The sequence below is a fragment of the Trametes versicolor genome (assembly GCF_000271585.1).
Source record: "Trametes versicolor FP-101664 SS1 unplaced genomic scaffold TRAVEscaffold_1, whole genome shotgun sequence".
Taxonomy (NCBI): domain Eukaryota; kingdom Fungi; phylum Basidiomycota; class Agaricomycetes; order Polyporales; family Polyporaceae; genus Trametes; species Trametes versicolor.
Window position 1 is genome coordinate 1,871,035 of NW_007360321.1, and position 16,980 is coordinate 1,888,014.

The following is a 16,980-nucleotide window of genomic DNA, read 5'->3' on the forward strand; positions in this document are numbered from 1 at the left end:
GGTCCCGGCAGCATTGAAGGAATGGAGAATATGAATCTACCGCACACAAGGCATGTACAGGAGAGCCATCCGAGTAACCTAAAGACAATCAGCACGATGAGAACCTCTCCAGTGCAACGCAGGCACGTCTGGCGAGCCCTGATCGCGGCCGAGCACTTCGTATCCGCGTCAAGTCGTCTCCTTTTGCCAGGCACCTTCGACCGAAAGGGTACTCTACTAGAAGAGTGTTTCCTGGACGTACAGAAAACGTTAGCGCATGCGACCAAAGAACCTGCCGCCGAGCTTACCTCGTCACGAAGGTACTCCCCAACATCACTAGGCAAAGGTTATTGAGGCCATTGGTTTATGACAGACGTAGGGGGAAGTGAACTCACGATTGGTGGAAAACAATGATTGACGTAGGGTCGAGTTTCCGGGTATCCACTGTGGACCTTGCAGTCACACCGAAACCCTGTGGGAGCATCTTCGTAAGCAAACCGAGTGTGGACAACCCACAGTTGCACATACCAGTGGTATGTCATTCATACTGAAGACAACAACTCCCTGATGTTCGGGGGTGTCTTCCGTTATCCGGCCAAGGTGGGCCTTCAAAACGTGATTGCCGTACAGGAAGGGCATCTCGCCATTAGGCTTGATCCACACCTGCAAACGCCCTCGTAAATCACGCTCTCAATCCAGCTGAAAATAATAACACACCTTGTACTTCGCGTATTGCGCAAGGTAGTCCACGGCAGTGACGTGGAGTTTGAACTTGCCGCTCTTCGAGAATTTGCCGAAACATGTGCCCAGGCTCACGAGATTTGGTCTTGCAACAGAGATGGCCAGCTTCATGGACGACTCGGAGACATAGAACACGCGGTCCTTCTGGAGCCGAAAGCAGTGGGGTTCATCTTCTCTGTCAATGAGATGTACGAGGTTTTTGCCCTGAGCCGAAGGAGAATTAGGTATTTGAGTGAGGCGGGCTGAGGAAGTACGCGCACGATGTAATTTGCTAGTTTTGCAAAGACAGCCTTGCTCTCTTCCTCTGTCAATGGGCGCATATTTACGGCGGGTTGGGGGTAGTGGTCTGAGAGTGGCAGCAAGGATGTGCAGACGAGCGAGACGGAGGGCGTCGGGCGTCAGACGCGCAGGTCCGTCCAAAAAGTTGCAGATCCCGATCTCACTCACGATCATCCACGGGCTGGTCGGCCGTCTCAGAGAATGACGTCGCACCATCGAGATTTGTTTGAGGAAATAGTAGAGAACCTCCCCGATTGGGAAGGGCGCTTAAAGTCTGGACTTAGCGTTTTTTGCGCGAAGAGGACCCGCCATTCGTGTTCCCTCCCCTCCCTCGCTCCGCTCGGGGGGTCCCCCAAGCCGGGAACACTCAGGCGGGCACACTAAAGCCTCGTTCGCGTGTTATACCAGACCGGCTCCCTCCAGGGGGGACAAACAGTTAGCGGCGTCTAACCCCGGCAAAACCCGAACCCTAATCCCGAACCCAAATCCGAACCTTAATTCGAACCCTAACGGCTTCTTTTGCGACGTCATTATCTGAGACGGCTTGACAGCCGGAACGCGATATCGACTCGAGCGCGACGCGCAGACTCTTGACTCTCGACCACATCTCGCTATCTCGCCTCCCCTAGCATGTCTCTGGACGCCATACAGCCTGGTCACGGTCGTGTCGTCTTGCGCAACGATGGGAGCTCGAACATCTTCACAGAAATGTCGGCAATGTATCCGTTGAAGCTGCTGTCTCCACAACTGCCGTCAAGCGATGTCTCTGTCGTCTACATGCTGAGCTACGGCGGCGGACTAGTCGGAGGAGATCGTGTGCAGCTGTCTGTTGAGGTGCAGGACGGTGCCCGGCTCGCCATTCTCTCTCAGGTGATTGGTCCTCCCAGGCTACCCCGTCGCGTCATGTCAACCCGGGATGCGGCAGGGATCCACGAAGGTGTTCAAGACACGCCTTGGCCATAGGCTGTCAGCTGCACACACACAAATCCACCCCATGACAACACAGAACCTCGAGGTGCATGTCGCACCCCGCGGTGCGCTTTTTCTACTCCCCGATCCCGTTACCTGCTTTCGTTCGGCAAAATATCACCAAACGCAAACCTTCCACCTCGCCGAAGACTCTTCCGCCGTCCTGCTTGACTGGATCACGTCTGGACGCAAGTCGATCGGGGAGGAGTGGGTCTTCTCAAGATACTACAGTGTGAACGAGGTCTTCGTTGCCGGTCGGAGGATAGCGAAGGACGCCACGCTTCTAGAGGAGCGCGACTCTCAGCCGGGTCCGCTCGTGGCTCGGACGCTGGGTGAAACCCTGGCGCCATACTCGTGCTATGCTACCGTGATCATGTACGGAGACCTTGTGCAAGACACCGTACGACATCTCTCCGCGGCATACAGCGCCATCACCGTATTCAAGCAGCCCGGTCCGCCGACACTCGTTTGGTCATTAAGCACGATATGTGATGGCAGGGGGTGTATAGTCAGGGTCGCGGCCAAGGACAGCGAGGACGTGAAGGTATGGCTCGGAAAGGCGCTTTCCGACCTGGAACATGTGCTCGGATTGGATATCTATCGGCGAGCATTCTCGTAGCCTGGTTTTCAGCAATTGGCAAGGAATTGCAGCCCGAGACGTTACGACGCTTTCAGGTGAGGTCTGAAGTTACATGACTTGTACGTCTTTTATTCATGCTCATACTCACCTCTAAGGATTTCCTCAGTCGCGCATGCGCTCCGCTGCTGTGTCTTCTTGGGACACCGGCACGATGCCTTAAAGCTGTACACGGGCAAACTAGGTGTCGATTCAAAGATCTGGTGGCAGTTGTGTTAACCTATCTGCGGGACCACGATATCGTGAGTCAACCGATACCATGACGGAAGTCCATGCTAAACGGGTTCGGAACATCTAATGACAGCTGCTATCGGTGGGAACTTGATCCAGGGACACGGTGCTATCGTGCGGGGGAAAGTGCGGGCCGTCGCTTAGATATGTAGTCTCGGTGCCATCAGACGAGTAACACGACGCCTGGCAGAACGAATTCACTGTACAAGTGACACTTGCATTGCTATAAACAGTCGCAGAGTTCAGCCGGGATGCGCGGAGCCCTTCTCAGCTGCAGGTACTGCGCTGTCCTAGTAACTTCGAGCCGTTCAGCTGACTGACTGATTACCCACCAGGCCCCACCAGCGCGACCATCCTCTGCAGAACCGTCATGTCTTCCGAGGACGCCTCGCAGAAGGAGTTCAAGGATCCGGAAACCGTCGTGGTACAAGACGCAGAGAACATCTACCGTCCAGATGTAGACACGTCAGGTATCGACGAGCGTAAGCTCATGAGAAGGATCGACTGGCATGTGGTGCCCTGGCTCGCGGTGCTATACCTTCTCAACTTCTTGGACCGCGGCAACATCGGAAATGCGAAGGTACGGAACCCTCTGTCGGAGTCAATGAAGAACCACAGTACTGAGCGTGCATGGGCCGCTAGCTGTACCATATGACGGATGACCTGCATATCACGGACAAGCAATACTTGATTGCGCTGACCGTGTTCTTCTTCCCATATGCGTTGTTCGAGGTGTGTACATCATCTCATACTGATTCGGACGGGATCTTACCTGTAGGATAGCCACCAAGCAACCTCGCACTGAAGAAGCTGCGCCCTTCGATATGGCTATCATCAATTATGCTCGTGTGGGGAATAGCTATGGTGCGCAGAGAATGTCATGTATACCGGCGTTGTTCTTCTGACGATTCTTCTGCTAGACCCTTCATGGTGTAATCACCAACTATGCCGGCCTGCTTGGTACATGGTCCACCTCTGCACCGGCGTATGGAGCAATAGCTGACTGCATCGTCTCCCAGGCCTCCGTTTTCTCCTAGGACTCGCAGAAGCGGGTCTGTATCCTGGCATCGTGTTTTACATGTCTTGGTGAGCACGCTACAAGCATCACTCGCGCTAATAGGCTCACAGTGTGTATAGTTGGTACAAGCGCAACGAACTTGGAACTCGAGTGGGCGTGTTTTTCTCCTCGGCTACGATCGCGGGAGCTTTCAGTGCGTGTCCTGGACTCGCATCCGTCAACAAATGTGCTGAGACCAATGATCTCAGGCGGATTGCTCGCCGCTGCCATACACAACATGGACGGCGTCGGAGGAAGGCCTGGCTGGGCATGGATTTTCATCCTGGAAGGACTCGTCACCGTCGTCTGCGCGGTGGCTTCGTTCTTTATCCTCTCGGACTTCCCGGACACTGCGAAGTTCCTGAACGAAACCGAACGTACGTGTTGTCTCAACATGTCTCGAAACTTATGGTGAATGAGGTCCCTTCATGCTTCCTAGGTGTGTGGGTCGTTCGGAAGTTGCAGGCAGACATGAAGTACAGTGCGGGTGGCGAGACGTTCAAGATGAAGTACGTTTGGCAATGCCTAACCGATAGGCAGACATGGCTAGCAAGTGAGTCCCTTCCCTTGCCACGAATCAAATGTATCATTGACAGCGATTGTTAAGTGGGGATTTACATGGGCTTGTGAGTAGCAATTATGCGCTGACTGTGCTCTCTTCCGACTCTAACGCCGCATAGCGATGGGCCTCTCTTCGCCTTTTCGCTGTTCACCCCCACTATCATTAGCCAGTTGGGCTTCCAAGCCACAGCAGCCAACCTGCTCTCCGTGCCGGTGTATGCATGGGCTTGCATAATGACAGTTGTGATTGGCTTTTTGGGAGATAGGGTGAAGACGAGGGCTTGGATAAATCTGTGAGTACACGGTCTGTCACCGCGATAGCTTGGTACCCTACTGACGGTTTGACAGTTGTCTATTCGGAAGCGGTAATACGGAGTGCCGTTATTCTGTGTGCGACTGGGACTGACGGAAATTTGTGCTAGGCCTCGTTGGCTACATCATCTTGATATCCTCCACGAACCCGTCGCTGTCATATTTCGCCGTATACCTCGCTGCATCGTGAGTTTGCCTTATATTCATGATCACTGGAGCACGATGCTGATACCCTCCAGATCCATCTATCCGACCATTCGTACGTAGCAACATTCATCCCCAGACACGACATTCTAACCAAGTCGGCGCGCACCCCTCGCAGCGAATTCTGTGTAGGTCTACTAAACGGATATTGATGTGTACTTTGGGCTCACCATTTTTCAGCGCATGGGTTTCAAGCAACGTCGAGGGTTCTTACAAGCGAAGTGCCGTCCTCGGCATGGCCATCGGCTGGGGCAACTTGAATGGCGCGGTGACTTCGAACATCGTACGTCTCCTCACAGTCTTCCTTCCACAACCTACTGATTGCCGGCACTAGTATCGCGCAGTCGACAAGCCATGGTACAGGCTGGGCCACGGGATCGTGCTCGCCTACATCGCCATCGGCTGGCTGTGCTCGCTCGGGATGTACTTCCATCTCAAGCGGGAGAACGCGGCGCGGGAGCGCGGAGAGCGAGACGAGGTCATTGACGGTGTGGACAGCAAGCATGCGCACGAAAAGAACGGGCAATTCGAGAGCGTCGAGGCGGCGCGGAGCGAGAAGGGCGACCAGTGGAGCGGGTTCCGTTACTCGCTATGATGACAGCGTATACACCGTGGTTCATGATTAACGACGCTATGTGCATTCACGCAACAAACCAGAGCATCTTGTCCATGACAGCGCGTGTTGACTAGTGGATGCTTATTATGATGAGTAGTGCTCGGGGGTGTAGGATAGATACAATGTCGAATACAAGCCATCGTGCGGTATGAGATGTCCAGCGTGAGCAGCCCAAGAGTAGATCACAGAGACGTCGACACATGCCCAGGTAACTACAGATGCAGGTCGCGGTCCTCTATCCGCTTCGCCGCCGGGACAGGGTTGACCTCGGCCGAATTTGCGGCCTCCAGTGGTGGTGGTGCGCTGCGCTCCTGGCTGTTCTCCTCTAGCCACTTGTCCATCGCGTCCTTGTGACCCGCGAATGGTCGGGGACCGAGCAGGGCAATCATGTCCTCACTGTGAAAGACGTCAGTGCCGTCCTTTGCGACTACTTGTAAGGGAGACTGACCGGTTGATGACCTCCTTCTCCAAAAGAAGCTTCGCCACCTTCTCAACATCGTCCTTGTGCTTCGTCAGGAGCTCTGTTGTTCGCTTATGCGCAGCACTAGTAAAACAGATCAGCAAGGGTGACCGGAACAACGTCCCACAAAATAAAACTTACACAATCATCTTCCGGACCTCCTGGTCGAGCATCTCCGCGGTCTTCTCGCTGAAAGGCTTAACCATCGACTCTTGTGTCGCGTTTGCGCCACCGTAGCTGACAGGGCCGACGATGTCGTTCATGCCGTAGTTCGCCACCGCCTCGAATGCGATCCTGGTGATCTTTTGCAAATCGTCCTGAGCACCTGTTGTGACGTTCTCCTGACCGAAGAAGATCTCCTCGGACACACGACCGCCGAGCGTCATGCATATCCGGTCGAGCATTTGAGGCGTCGAGAACAAGTAGCGATCGGGGGGCAAGTACTATGTATCGAATGTCAGCACGTCTCTTTGCAATCACAGCCAATGAGACTGACCTTCGCATAACCGAGAGCGCCGACGCCACGGGGGATGATGCTGACCTTGAGCAGCGGGTCTGCGTGCTCGAGGAACCACCCGCAAATAGCGTGGCCCGCCTCGTGATACGCGACCGTCTTCTTCTCCTCCGGGCTCAACAGCTTGCTCTTGCGCTCCAGACCAACGATGACACGCTCGATGGCCGCCTCGAAGTCGTCCTCGGTGATCGCGTCGTTGCCCACGCGCGCAGCATGCAGCGCCGCCTCGTTACACACGTTCGCGACGTCCGCACCCGAGAAGCCAGGGGTGAGTACCGCGAGCTTCTCCGCAAACTTGTCCCGCTGAGGGAGCGTGTCCGAAAGGCGGAGGGGCTTAAGGTGAACGAGGAAGATGCCCTTGCGCCCAACGACGTCCGGACGGTCGATGGTGATATGCCTGTCAAACCGCCCGGGACGCATCAACGCAGAGTCGAGCACGTCCGGCCGGTTCGTGCCCGCGAGCACGACGACGTGCTCCTGCGTGCCGAACCCGTCCATCTCAACAAGCAGCTGGTTCAGCGTCTGCTCGCGCTCGTCGTTCCCGCCAAAGCCCTTGCCCTTCCCGCGGCTCTTCCCAATGGCGTCGATCTCGTCGATGAACACAATCGACGGCGCGTTCTTCTTCGCCATCGCGAACAGGTCGCGCACACGCGAGGAGCCGACACCGACGAACAGCTCGACGAACTCGGACCCGGACACGGAGTAGAACGGCACGCCCGCCTCGCCCGCGGTGGCCTTCGCGATGAGCGTCTTGCCCGTGCCCGGGGGCCCGGAGAGGATGGCGCCGCGCGGGATCTTCGCGCCGAGCCGCTCGTACTTGGTCGGGTCCTTGAGGAAGGAGACGAACTCCATGATCTCGACCTTGGCCTCGTCCATGCCCGCGATGTCCGCGAAGCGCACCCGCACGTCCGTCTCGTTGTTGAACTGCCGGGCCTTGGACTTCCCAACGCTGAAGATGCCTCCGCCGCCGCCGCTCGCACCGCCAGCACGCCGGGACAGGTAGATCATGATACCAGCGAAGAGGAGCGTGGGCCCGAAGCTGAGCAGGTAGTTGAACGTGGACACCTCCTCGTGGTAGTAGACGGGGATGCGCTCGTGCGAGGGGATGCCGAGCTCGTGCTGCGCCTCGTCGAGCTTGCGCTCGAACGCCTCCACGGAGCCGATTGAGAAGAAGTACTCCCCGCCAGCGGCCGCGTTCGGGTACATCGTGCCCGTGGCGTTCGAGTGCAGCTTCACGCGCACCTTCGTGCGGTTCACGACCGTGAGGCTGTCGACGAGGCCCTTGTCGAGAAACGCGGTGCGGAACTCCTGCCAGGTGATCTCGCGCGCGGACGGGTATGACGAGGACGAGAGCGCGAAGAAGATCGCGGCCGTCGTTGCGAGCAGCGCAAGCTGGTTCGGGTTGAACTGGTTGCCTGCTCCTGGTGGTGCCTCCTGCTTCTTGTTGCGCCGGTTGTTCGATGACTCCTGCCGGCCCTGCTGCTTCTTCGCCCCGTCCTCCTGTGCGCCCGGTGCGGGCTCCTCGCCTTTGCTCTGGTGGTACCGCTGGAAAAAGCCCTCGAGGCCCTTCAGAGGTTCCTCCTTCTGTTCCCCCTCCTTCGCCTTCACATCCTTGTTCTCGTTCTGCCCCTCCGCAGACTTCTCGCCCTCCGCCGGGGACTTGTTGTCGCTACTTGGTGGCTTGTCGGGTGTCGGCTTACCGTCCGAAGGCGTAGCGTACGTGCGCGCCAACCGCGCAGCACTAAGAATGGGCACGGCCCGCGGCCTCGAGAGCGCAGCTGCGCGGAGAGAACGAGAGAGCATGGGTGGAGAAAGGAAGAGAGTGGTGGTGAGCCGGGTCGAGCAGGCTGGGTCCGGCTTGGGCGTCGGACGCTCGAGCTCTTTCCACGCAATCGCGCCGCGTCGGGATGACTAACCGAGACCCTAGACTAGGGTTCCCGTTCTGCTGCCGCACCTGATCGTCACCTCCCGTACTCCGGCCGGGAGAGGGGGCTGTCCCGGGAAATCGGACGGCGGTTTGTAAAGAGTGCACGGGTACGCACACGAGCACTGTATTCATAGCCGCGGTACATGACTGAGAAGTACTACGGTACGGAACTACTTGTGCATCCGGCCGTCGATGATCGGGTCGGGCCACGGCGCGGTGTAGTTCGCGAAGCAGTCGAACGCAAAGTCCACCTCCGCGATGCGCTCCGTCATGCCCTTCACGAAGTTGTCCAACTCGCACAGGCCGTTTTTGTCGGCGGTGCAGTGAGCTATCCCCGTCAACGGCACGACACCGTCGTTCAACAGGAAGCGGATGAAGGACTTCTTGTCCTGGGACTTGCTGCTTGCGGGGCAGGACATCACCTGGCCAACGAGGTTCGACGCAAAGGGCACGAGGTGCTGACCGGTGTAGGTCTAATGTTTAAATCCGTCAGGCGGGTTGGGCACGCGTGTGGCCACGAAGTTCCTACCTGGTGCTTCGGGATGTGGTCGACAGGCAACGGCCCGTTCGCCGCCATAGTCGTGAAGTTGAGAGCGACCAAAACTACGATCAGGGGTTAGACCATATGGCCGCTCCTAGACTGCAATGATACTCACTGGTCGAGATGACAGTATCGTGGGTGGCATCCACGTAGATGGGCTGGGTAAGGGGAGACGTCACATTGTTGCCGTCCAGAGTCGAGTTGAGGCTCGTGTCAAAGTTCGTGAGGGGCGTCTGGGTGAGTCGTGATACAAGCTGCTGAACATAACCAATGCCCTGCGCCGCGGTAGCAGGGTTGCCAGGACCGAAGCTGTACCACAGCTCCAGATCTAAGAGTCTGTAAGCAATGTCGTTCTAAGGAGGCGCATACGCTGCGACTTACCGAAGGCATACTCGTAGCCCTTCCACTCCTCCTCAGTAAACAGGTCACAGAAGGTAGAGAACCCGAGCGCAACGGTTTCATAGGCACAGAGGTCCTGCATGGCCTGCACGTCATTGACGTCCAGCGTTACTCCTTTGAGATGCTTCTGCAGCCGCGGGACCGTCTTCTTCAGGTAGATCTCCGTCCAGTTGGCAGCAGCATCAAAGCCGATGTCCTCTACCGCGTTGTTTGCGTTGGGACAAGCAGACCAAGGAGCGAGCGTGTTGTTGAACCCGTCATCCTCGATAGTAATAAGCTGATGGTAGGAATCTTGGTATTGCTGCACACCGAAGAAACCTGCGGCGAAGTGCAAGCTAGAGGGGGGTCAGTACAGATACCCAGAGTCACTCGCAATTCAAGATACTAACGCGGAGTCCACCATGCGCGCTGAGGAGAAGACATATTAGCACATCAAAAATTAGAACAAACAGGATTGATTACCTTCTGAAGTCGTGCGGAAGACAGGAAGATCAGTGAAGTCCTTCAGGAGGTGCCCATACTTCACCCTGAACGCAATACCGAGTTCGAACCTGAGATACGCAACTCTTAGGCATGTACCCCTAAACGAGACACAACAGGGCCCTCACAGTTGTTGACGTCCGAACGGTGTCAGCAGCTCAGCACCAAGCTTGTAAGTCCAGGTGTTCAGGAACTCGAGCGGGCCGGACGCGCTGAAGCCCTCGGAAGTCGCGGCGCCATGGAGCTTGGCCGCGAACGCGCTGGGTCCAGACCCAGACGTGGGATATCTGGCACCGTGCCGGTGAAGGAGATGGACCTGCGTAAGCTCGCATCCGGAGGGAACGGCGGCTGAGGCGTCCGGAAGGCCGAAGACGTCTCCGACGGAGAACCACGGCGAAAGGTTGCCCCATGAGCGCATGATGTCAAAGGAAGGCTGCTTGACGGTCGTCTGAGCCTCCACGGGGTTGACAAGCGGATAGACATCGCCCTTCACGGGGGCGGCTGGGGCAGTCTCGAGGACAAAAGCCTCGTCGCCCGCTGCAAGAACGCGGGGTCAGATCGAAAAGACGCGTCAAATTACGCGTCAAACGTACTGGGAGTGGGACCTGCATGGCCAACCTCTGCGGCGTCTGGGAAGAACGTGTCCACGGCCGTGTTCGTCGCGTTAGGCGGGGGGAACACGGCGGTGGACGTCGCACCGGCAAAGGTGGATGCGCTATGCTGCAATGGGTTGGCCAACGCCAAAGAGGCGCCGCAGAATGCGAGCAGGAGGCGTGCAGGGAAAGCCATAGCAGTGAGGTAGGCTCGTCGAGGTCAGACAGGCGACGCGATGTACACCCCGCCATGGGTGGGATATATATACTCGACGGGAGTCACTGTCTTACGGCGGGATTGGCGAACGTGAGCCTGCGGCGGGGGAGAGCACATGGGCTCGGGGTCGAGGGCGATTGGGTGGGTCGAGGGTATTGCAGTGCCATTACTCTGGGGAGATCAGAAGAGACATGATGGTGCGCTCGAGATGACGGCGGAATGGGTGAACGCCTCCTACGGCATCGGAAGCGCCCGTCTGTCACCTCTGTGCTTCCCCACACGGTCTGGGTTAGGGCTTCGAGACCACCCGACCCGTCCCCGCCACGGCAGACGCTCCTCCGTCCCCTCACCCGTCCTCCGCGACTGCTTGCTGGCCTGGACAGACCCGCCCAGCGTTGCTCGATGTGCACCACGGCAGCGATAGCCTCCCATGGCGCTGCTCTCCTCCTCGTCCGCCCTGCGCCGCGCCCTTCCGCTCCTCACACGCCCCCCTCGCGCTCTTTATCATGACTATATCCGTATCTGCACCCCAGGTGATCCTGCTTCACGTCTTCCCTCGCCCCTGCACGCCAACGCCTCTCACACGACAGGAGGAGGGACGGCCCGTCTGTCCCTTAACAATCCAAACTTCATCGGCGTAGCGCGCTCCAGAGGCGACCGAAGGTGCGCCGAGCCCATCATACCCCGCGTCCGCACATTTCACATTTTGCTATTACAGTCACCAAGAGGACTTCTACGCGTACTCGGCGCTCTCGCTCGATCCTGCCGAGCTTGCGCTCTCCTTCAAGAAGGCGCATCACGTCGACTGGGACTACTCCGAACTCCAGCCCGCCCTCGCCCGCCAGGTACTCTTCGTCGGCATATACGACGGCCACGGCGGCTCCACCGTCTCACAATTCCTGCGTCAAGAGCTGCATGGGCTCTTCGAGAGTGTGCACAAGGAGCAGATTCCCGAGCTGTACGCGTGGACGAAGGAGCTCGGCGGCTACTTCAGACGCTTCAATGGAGGCGTGCTCGCGCCCTGGATCGACCCAGACTCGCCGGACTTCCAGCGCGAGCTCGATCTCGAAGCGCGCGCGACGCTCGCATTCTTCGAGGTCGGAGCGGCCACGTCTGTCTCTCCGTACTGAACTGACACTAGCACTGCAGGTGGACAAGATTCTCTCTCAGGAGCGGGAAGCGAAGGAATGTGGCGCTACCTCTTCGGTCGTCCTTCTGAAGTCCCTTGACAAGTTCCCCTCCGGATATTTCCAAGCGGAGCAAGTTGCACTGACTGTCGCTCACGTAGGGTATGTATTCCAAGACGAAATCGTATCGAAATACCGCTAAACGTAGACACAGAGACACGCGAGTGTTGCTCACAGGCACCGACGGAACGGTGATCCCTATGACCGAAGTTCACCACGCCGAGGCCCGTGTCGAGTCTGTGCGTCTCCGACGCATGGTTGGTGCTCTAGCGACAGATTCCTTTGGGGAAGTCCGGTAAGTGAGGTGGATGCCTCTCAACATTTCCGGTAACTCACCTCGATGCAGATGGATGGGTGCCCTGGCGAACACTCGATGGTATGTTCGCCCTCCGTCTCCGTGCACGCCAAACTGACCCATTGTCTGCAGCCTAGGTGACCTGAAGTTCAAACCCTTCGGTGTGACCCCAGAACCCGAAGTCCGGAGCATGCTCCTCGAGGGTATGCCGCTGCTCAACTCCCCACTGCTCACCTCTGACCAATCTATGGCAGGACGGAAGTGGTCGCACATCACGCTTCTTTCCGATGGCGTCTCCTCCGTCGTGTCCGACGACGAGATCTCTGACCTCGCACGCGGCGCGCCGAGTCCGAAACACGCCGCGGAGCGCATCCTCACCTTCGCGGAGGACATGGGCGGCGACGACAACATGACCGCGCTCATCGTGCCGCTGGCCGGCTGGGGGCGCATCACCGCCCCGGACGGCACGAAAGAGCTACGCGACTACCGTATCAAGAGCATGCAGGGCAGTGAACGGCAGCGCGGGCGGTGGATGTAGACATCGCACAGTACGGGGAATGTGCTTGCAAAATTCGAGCACTATGTGCACATACAGGTGATCTAGTGGGACTGGGACAGCATTGGCTTTTCGGCGAGTCGATATATCGTCGTGTATATATGTTATCGCGTACATTGTATCTCCTAGGACTTCCAGTAACTTACACATCCGCAGCTACAGCTAGACATACCCTATGTTATACGTTGTTTTCCTCGCGACCTCACATTCCTTTGACTTCCTATACCCAACCTCAAATCTGCGCCGACGCATGCCCATCCGCACGCGGGTCAGACCCCGCCGCCCAGACCGTCTTGCCAGATTTGTCCGTGAGCTTCTGGATGATCTGCCCGCGCCCGAACATGCTGCGCTTCAGGCCGCTCACCTGGCGCGCGTCGTGGCCCATCGCTGCACAGCACGCCCACATGTTAGTGTTCCGTTCCCGTTCTTCGCGGAGTCCGAGGAATACGTACCGCGCAGCTTCTCGACGACGGCGTCGGAGATGCCCTCCTCGAAGTACACCTCGCTGTTGATGTCGCCCGACTCGCTGCTCTGCGCGTTCTCTGTCTCGGGGCTGCCCGCGGAGATGCAGAAGCGCGGCGCGTCGAGCGCGGCCTGCACGGTGTACCCGCGTAGTAGGTTCAGGAGCACCTGGACGTGTCCTTGGGGCTGTGGGGGAATTATTAGCGGTCAGGTAACGCGACATTGCCGGGTAGAAGGGAAGTAAAACAGGCGCAGATGAAAAAGTAAACATACCTGCATAAAGCCGCCCATGACGCCGTAGCTCAGGAACAGCTCCTGCCCGCGCAGCGCCATCGCGGGGATGATCGTGTGGTACGGCCGCTTCCCACCCTGCAGCGCATTCGGGTGGTCCGCGTTCAGCGTGAAGTTCGAGCCGCGGTTCTGCAGCGTGAATCCGCAGCCCTTCGGAACGGCTGCGTATTTGCAATCGCAATAAGTACGTTACGCGCGGGGACGGTCTGCATGTAAGTGTGCTCACCGGCCGTGCCGAAGCCTGTCCGAACGAGGGAGGTCATGAGCATTACGGGGAGGAGATCCTGCGGACTGCGGAGGGAGACGGACCTGCGTAGTTGCTCTGGATGTAGCTGCACGCGTTGCCCCACTGGTCGGAGACCGAGAAGTACACGGTGTCAGAGGAATGCACCGGGTTTCCCTGCGGCCCGAGAGTCAGCGAAAAAACGTGTTTACTGAATATCGCTCCGTACGTGTACGACATTGGGGTTTGTCTTGGTGGGGTCGATCAACTTCGCGCGGGAGGCGAGGTACTCCTGTTCGCAGGCATCCGGTGAGTATAAGACCCAGTGCGGTATTGGCGGCATCCGTACCTTGCTGAGCATCTGCTCGACAGGGATTTTCGAGAATTCCGGGTCGGTCACGTAGTACTGGCTATCTGTGATACGCCTCGCATAAGTCGGACTCGGGATGGGAGCGTCGGCATGACATACCCGCGAACGCGAGGCTAGCGAAAAGACAGATGAGCCACTTTCATGGGTCAAAGGTAACGGCAGAACGCACCGCATAGATTCGACGAGGATGTGGAGGTATTCCGCAGAGTTGTGCTCCATTTCCAATAGGGAGCCGATCTTCCCTTGCTCCTCGAGATTGTCCAAAAGTCCCAGCGCGAGCAATGCGGTGATACCTTGTCCATTGGGCGGGCACTGTGAACGCGTTTCATGCGTCAGATTATGTGCAAATTAAATATAGGGACCCACGAAATTACCTCGTATACGGTAACTTCCTCGTTGAAGGTATACTTGATGGGCTCGACAAAATCGGTGCTGTGATTCGCAAGGTCTTCTAGAGACATGACACCACCCTTGCTCTGAATGAGGTCCACGATAGCTTGCGCGACGCGGCCCCTGTAAAAGCCATCCTTGCCCTTTTCCGCGACCTCGCGGAACGTCTTCCCCAGGTTGGGCAGCTTCAGATATTGTCCTGGCAGCGGCGCCTTCCCGTCCAACAGCATCTCATCCCCGTTTGGAGAGGCATTCTTGATCTGATTGTATGCGTTCTGGTACCCGGCACTGTTTATCTCCGTCACCGGGAAGCTGGCGATAGCAAGCATGCATGTAAGTAATGCTGCAAGCCCACATCGGTTGTGTGGTTGGTTCACATACCCCTCCTCTGCTAGCCTGATCGCGGGCTCGAGAATCTCCGCGACCGACAGTCGTCCACTGCCGAGTTTCTCAACGGTATCGACCCATGCAGCAGCAGCTCCTACGGAGCAGTTGATAAATCGAGACCGCTGCAGTATTAAAAATACGAACCTGGAACAGTCACAGAGTTGAGGTTGGTACTAGGAATCTTGTGGCCAGTCACTCCTTGGCTTCGAACATGGTCGATAGTCAATTTAGCGGGCGATCGACCGGAACCGTTAAGTGCCTTCACGGTCTTCGTCTGCGCGTCGTAGAACAAACAGAACGCGTCTCTGGACCCCGGCAATCAAAGCTTAATTATACTGTGTACTCTGACTGAGGTAGTCTAGCACTCACCCGCCGATTCCACAGCAGCTTGGCTCCGTAACGTTAAGCGCGGCGGAGGTGGCAACCGCTGCATCGGCTGCATTGGAAATGTCCGTCAGATTCTGCTAGCATGCGTCAGCTGAGCGGAGGTAGTATCACCTGCATTTCCTCCTTTCCTCAATATTTCTAGCCCTGCTTCAACGGCTAAAGGCTGCGAGGCCGCTACAACTCCTTTACTTCCATATACGACGGATCGCCGACTCCCGAAGCGGAATGGGACGAAGTCCGGCTGTTCCACTTTGCTCCAGTCGATCTTCATCTTGTATAAGCAGCTGCGACTGGCGATAGCACGACTAACTTGGCCTTAGCACGACGTTTACAGGCACAGCAGAGGGCGGGGAGGTCGAGGAATGCATCGTTCTCGTCGGTGCGTATATAACCTAGCCTCGTGAGAAGGGCGGATTGCGCTCTATTCCGTCCCGACGATGCCGCCGTCCGTTCTGCCATGGATAAAGGTGATGTCGAGCGATAGTCCCATGTGAGCATGTGCAACCTCCACTGGTGGCGGACGCGGGCCTCCGGCGGCGAGAACCCGCAGGGCCTGGGGACGGCGGGAAGAGGTTCAGGCGGAGATAAGATTAGATGACTGCTCTACGGCCGCGGCGGCTTCAGCGCCTCACGATATGTCTCCCTCCGAGCACGTTCCTCTCGTTCCGACATTGCTTTCCGACGACGACGACGCAGTGACCCCGAACGTTGTTCATGCAAACGCCACAGTCTTGGCACTGCATCATCGTAATTGTCCCTGCACACATTCTCTGTCGGGATCAGTGACCGGTCGCTTGCCATTTCAATAACTCAGCGGCGGTAAGCCGCCCTCCGCAGCCAATAAACCAGCGCCGTCTTGCGTGCTCGGGTTTGAGGGGGAGGTGAGCGTCAGTCTGTATCGACCTTCATCGCATGCAGCATCACATCGCTGAATTCGATGATCAGAAATGACCTCGCTGGCTCGCGGAACGTCCTGTCCTCGTCGCTCGCGTGTCCTCGTGTATTTCCTCTGACAATATCGTACAAAAAGAACACAACGCCTACGACGACCTGTAGTGATGGTAGTGCCCCGATGGACATCGGAGCCGACGTACGCGCGCATGCGTGAGGCACGGCATCTCAAGCAGCATCTCAGCGCGTTGTGTCACTTCGAGCGCTCAGAAGCTACGTGTGCGCTCCTTTGCACCGCCGAAGATGTAGGTGCCCGAGGACATCTGTGTGCGAGATCTCAGCATGGGATGGGAAGTAGTCAACATGCGCAGCGAGGCCCACAGATCGAGCCTTTGCTGTGCCGCGAGAGTCCACCGGCGGAACACTGGGAGGAGAGCATCCGGGACCTCGAGGGCTCCTGTCTTGGTATCTTTACGCTTGTTCCCGAGCCGTACCGCAAGTTGGGGCTCCGCAACCATATGATCGGTGAAATGCTCGCTTACCAGCTTTGCCAGAACCGGACTCGAATTCGCGCAAGATTCGCGGTTCTGCAGCGTTACTTCTACTTTGTCATCCACCTGCGCTCCGAGTTAAAGACAGCAACCCCCTCATTGTCCATCTCTCCATCCACCGTCAATCATGCCCAAAGCCCCCTCGACCTCCTCCACATCAGCAACACGCTCCGGCGCTGCCTTTCAGAATGCGCACGTACTGCGCAGAAACCAAGTACGGCGGCTCGCGTTCGGTGCACTGCTGCAATGCTCACGCGGCTGTTCTTATCTAGG

At 57.4% G+C, this 16,980-nt stretch overlaps 6 protein-coding genes across 6 annotated transcripts; 2 read left to right on the forward strand and 4 right to left on the reverse strand.

The window, feature by feature from the left end:
- Nucleotides 1-216: 216 nt before the first annotated feature.
- On the reverse strand, nucleotides 217-1,040 carry TRAVEDRAFT_33098 (cytosolic large ribosomal subunit protein; the record flags this gene model as incomplete). The annotated part of the gene is made up of 6 exons (XM_008033768.1): nucleotides 217-231; nucleotides 288-315; nucleotides 375-451; nucleotides 508-642; nucleotides 697-924; nucleotides 981-1,040. 6 exons carry the CDS (start codon nucleotides 1,038-1,040, stop codon nucleotides 217-219), a joined length of 543 nt encoding a protein of 180 aa, XP_008031959.1.
- A 589-nt stretch (nucleotides 1,041-1,629) lies between these two features.
- TRAVEDRAFT_33099 (UreD-domain-containing protein) lies at nucleotides 1,630-2,587 on the forward strand (the record flags this gene model as incomplete). The annotated part of the gene is made up of 2 exons (XM_008033769.1): nucleotides 1,630-1,869; nucleotides 1,925-2,587. 2 exons carry the CDS (start codon nucleotides 1,630-1,632, stop codon nucleotides 2,585-2,587), a joined length of 903 nt encoding a protein of 300 aa, XP_008031960.1.
- Nucleotides 2,588-3,206: 619 nt separating this feature from the next.
- TRAVEDRAFT_108872 (MFS general substrate transporter) lies at nucleotides 3,207-5,565 on the forward strand (the record flags this gene model as incomplete). Its single annotated transcript, XM_008034632.1, has 15 exons — nucleotides 3,207-3,416; nucleotides 3,479-3,568; nucleotides 3,620-3,700; nucleotides 3,757-3,796; nucleotides 3,856-3,922; nucleotides 3,974-4,047; nucleotides 4,103-4,270; nucleotides 4,333-4,446; nucleotides 4,501-4,519; nucleotides 4,574-4,747; nucleotides 4,803-4,819; nucleotides 4,877-4,952; nucleotides 5,006-5,029; nucleotides 5,151-5,253; nucleotides 5,305-5,565. 15 exons carry the CDS (start codon nucleotides 3,207-3,209, stop codon nucleotides 5,563-5,565), a joined length of 1,518 nt encoding a protein of 505 aa, XP_008032823.1.
- Nucleotides 5,566-5,652: 87 nt separating this feature from the next.
- On the reverse strand, nucleotides 5,653-8,391 carry TRAVEDRAFT_25523 (ATP-dependent metallopeptidase Hfl). The gene is made up of 4 exons (XM_008033630.1): nucleotides 6,543-8,391; nucleotides 6,188-6,489; nucleotides 6,035-6,130; nucleotides 5,653-5,982 (listed from the first exon to the last, which is right to left on the reverse strand). The coding sequence occupies exons 1-4, from the start codon at nucleotides 8,361-8,363 to the stop codon at nucleotides 5,799-5,801; spliced, it is 2,403 nt and encodes an 800-aa protein (XP_008031821.1). The 5' UTR covers nucleotides 8,364-8,391; the 3' UTR covers nucleotides 5,653-5,798.
- Nucleotides 8,392-8,580: 189 nt separating this feature from the next.
- Nucleotides 8,581-10,720, reverse strand: TRAVEDRAFT_68145 (phosphoglycerate mutase-like protein). Its single transcript, XM_008034633.1, has 8 exons — nucleotides 10,501-10,720; nucleotides 10,036-10,444; nucleotides 9,890-9,978; nucleotides 9,817-9,835; nucleotides 9,410-9,762; nucleotides 9,144-9,356; nucleotides 9,017-9,090; nucleotides 8,581-8,960 (listed from the first exon to the last, which is right to left on the reverse strand). Exons 1-8 carry the CDS (start codon nucleotides 10,694-10,696, stop codon nucleotides 8,658-8,660), a joined length of 1,656 nt encoding a protein of 551 aa, XP_008032824.1. The 5' UTR covers nucleotides 10,697-10,720; the 3' UTR covers nucleotides 8,581-8,657.
- A 390-nt stretch (nucleotides 10,721-11,110) lies between these two features.
- On the reverse strand, nucleotides 11,111-15,608 carry TRAVEDRAFT_158425 (gamma-glutamyltranspeptidase). Its single transcript, XM_008034634.1, has 21 exons — nucleotides 15,377-15,608; nucleotides 15,248-15,314; nucleotides 15,023-15,183; nucleotides 14,873-14,972; nucleotides 14,476-14,803; nucleotides 14,271-14,413; nucleotides 14,201-14,214; nucleotides 14,081-14,145; nucleotides 13,961-14,023; nucleotides 13,818-13,908; nucleotides 13,735-13,749; nucleotides 13,491-13,669; nucleotides 13,208-13,403; nucleotides 12,454-13,142; nucleotides 12,332-12,402; nucleotides 12,251-12,280; nucleotides 12,059-12,199; nucleotides 11,867-12,006; nucleotides 11,434-11,814; nucleotides 11,306-11,378; nucleotides 11,111-11,248 (listed from the first exon to the last, which is right to left on the reverse strand). The coding sequence occupies exons 1-14, from the start codon at nucleotides 15,534-15,536 to the stop codon at nucleotides 12,988-12,990; spliced, it is 1,737 nt and encodes a 578-aa protein (XP_008032825.1). The 5' UTR covers nucleotides 15,537-15,608; the 3' UTR covers nucleotides 11,111-11,248; nucleotides 11,306-11,378; nucleotides 11,434-11,814; nucleotides 11,867-12,006; nucleotides 12,059-12,199; nucleotides 12,251-12,280; nucleotides 12,332-12,402; nucleotides 12,454-12,987.
- Nucleotides 15,609-16,980: the final 1,372 nt, after the last annotated feature.

What these genes read in the sequence shown, in the direction of transcription:
- TRAVEDRAFT_25523 (XM_008033630.1), bottom strand. Translation starts at nt 8,363, where the DNA reads ATGCTCTCTCGTTCTCTCCGCGCAGCTGCGCTCTCGAGGCCGCGGGCC. An exon ending in GCGCTCTCGGTTATGCGAAG is followed by an intron (nt 6,490 to 6,542) that starts GTCAGTCTCATT and finishes TTCGATACATAG; the next exon opens with TACTTGCCCCCCGATCGCTA. An exon ending in GAGAAGGAGGTCATCAACCG is followed by an intron (nt 5,983 to 6,034) that starts GTCAGTCTCCCT and finishes CGTCTTTCACAG; the next exon opens with TGAGGACATGATTGCCCTGC.
- TRAVEDRAFT_68145 (XM_008034633.1), bottom strand. Translation starts at nt 10,696, where the DNA reads ATGGCTTTCCCTGCACGCCTCCTGCTCGCATTCTGCGGCGCCTCTTTG. An exon ending in CCGTTCGGACGTCAACAACT is followed by an intron (nt 9,979 to 10,035) that starts GTGAGGGCCCTG and finishes TGCGTATCTCAG; the next exon opens with GTTCGAACTCGGTATTGCGT. An exon ending in ACCACATCCCGAAGCACCAG is followed by an intron (nt 8,961 to 9,016) that starts GTAGGAACTTCG and finishes TTTAAACATTAG; the next exon opens with ACCTACACCGGTCAGCACCT.
- TRAVEDRAFT_158425 (XM_008034634.1), bottom strand. Translation starts at nt 15,536, where the DNA reads ATGAAGATCGACTGGAGCAAAGTGGAACAGCCGGACTTCGTCCCATTC. An exon ending in CAACTCTGTGACTGTTCCAG is followed by an intron (nt 14,973 to 15,022) that starts GTTCGTATTTTT and finishes ACTGCTCCGTAG; the next exon opens with GAGCTGCTGCTGCATGGGTC. An exon ending in TCGAGCAGATGCTCAGCAAG is followed by an intron (nt 14,024 to 14,080) that starts GTACGGATGCCG and finishes GCCTGCGAACAG; the next exon opens with GAGTACCTCGCCTCCCGCGC.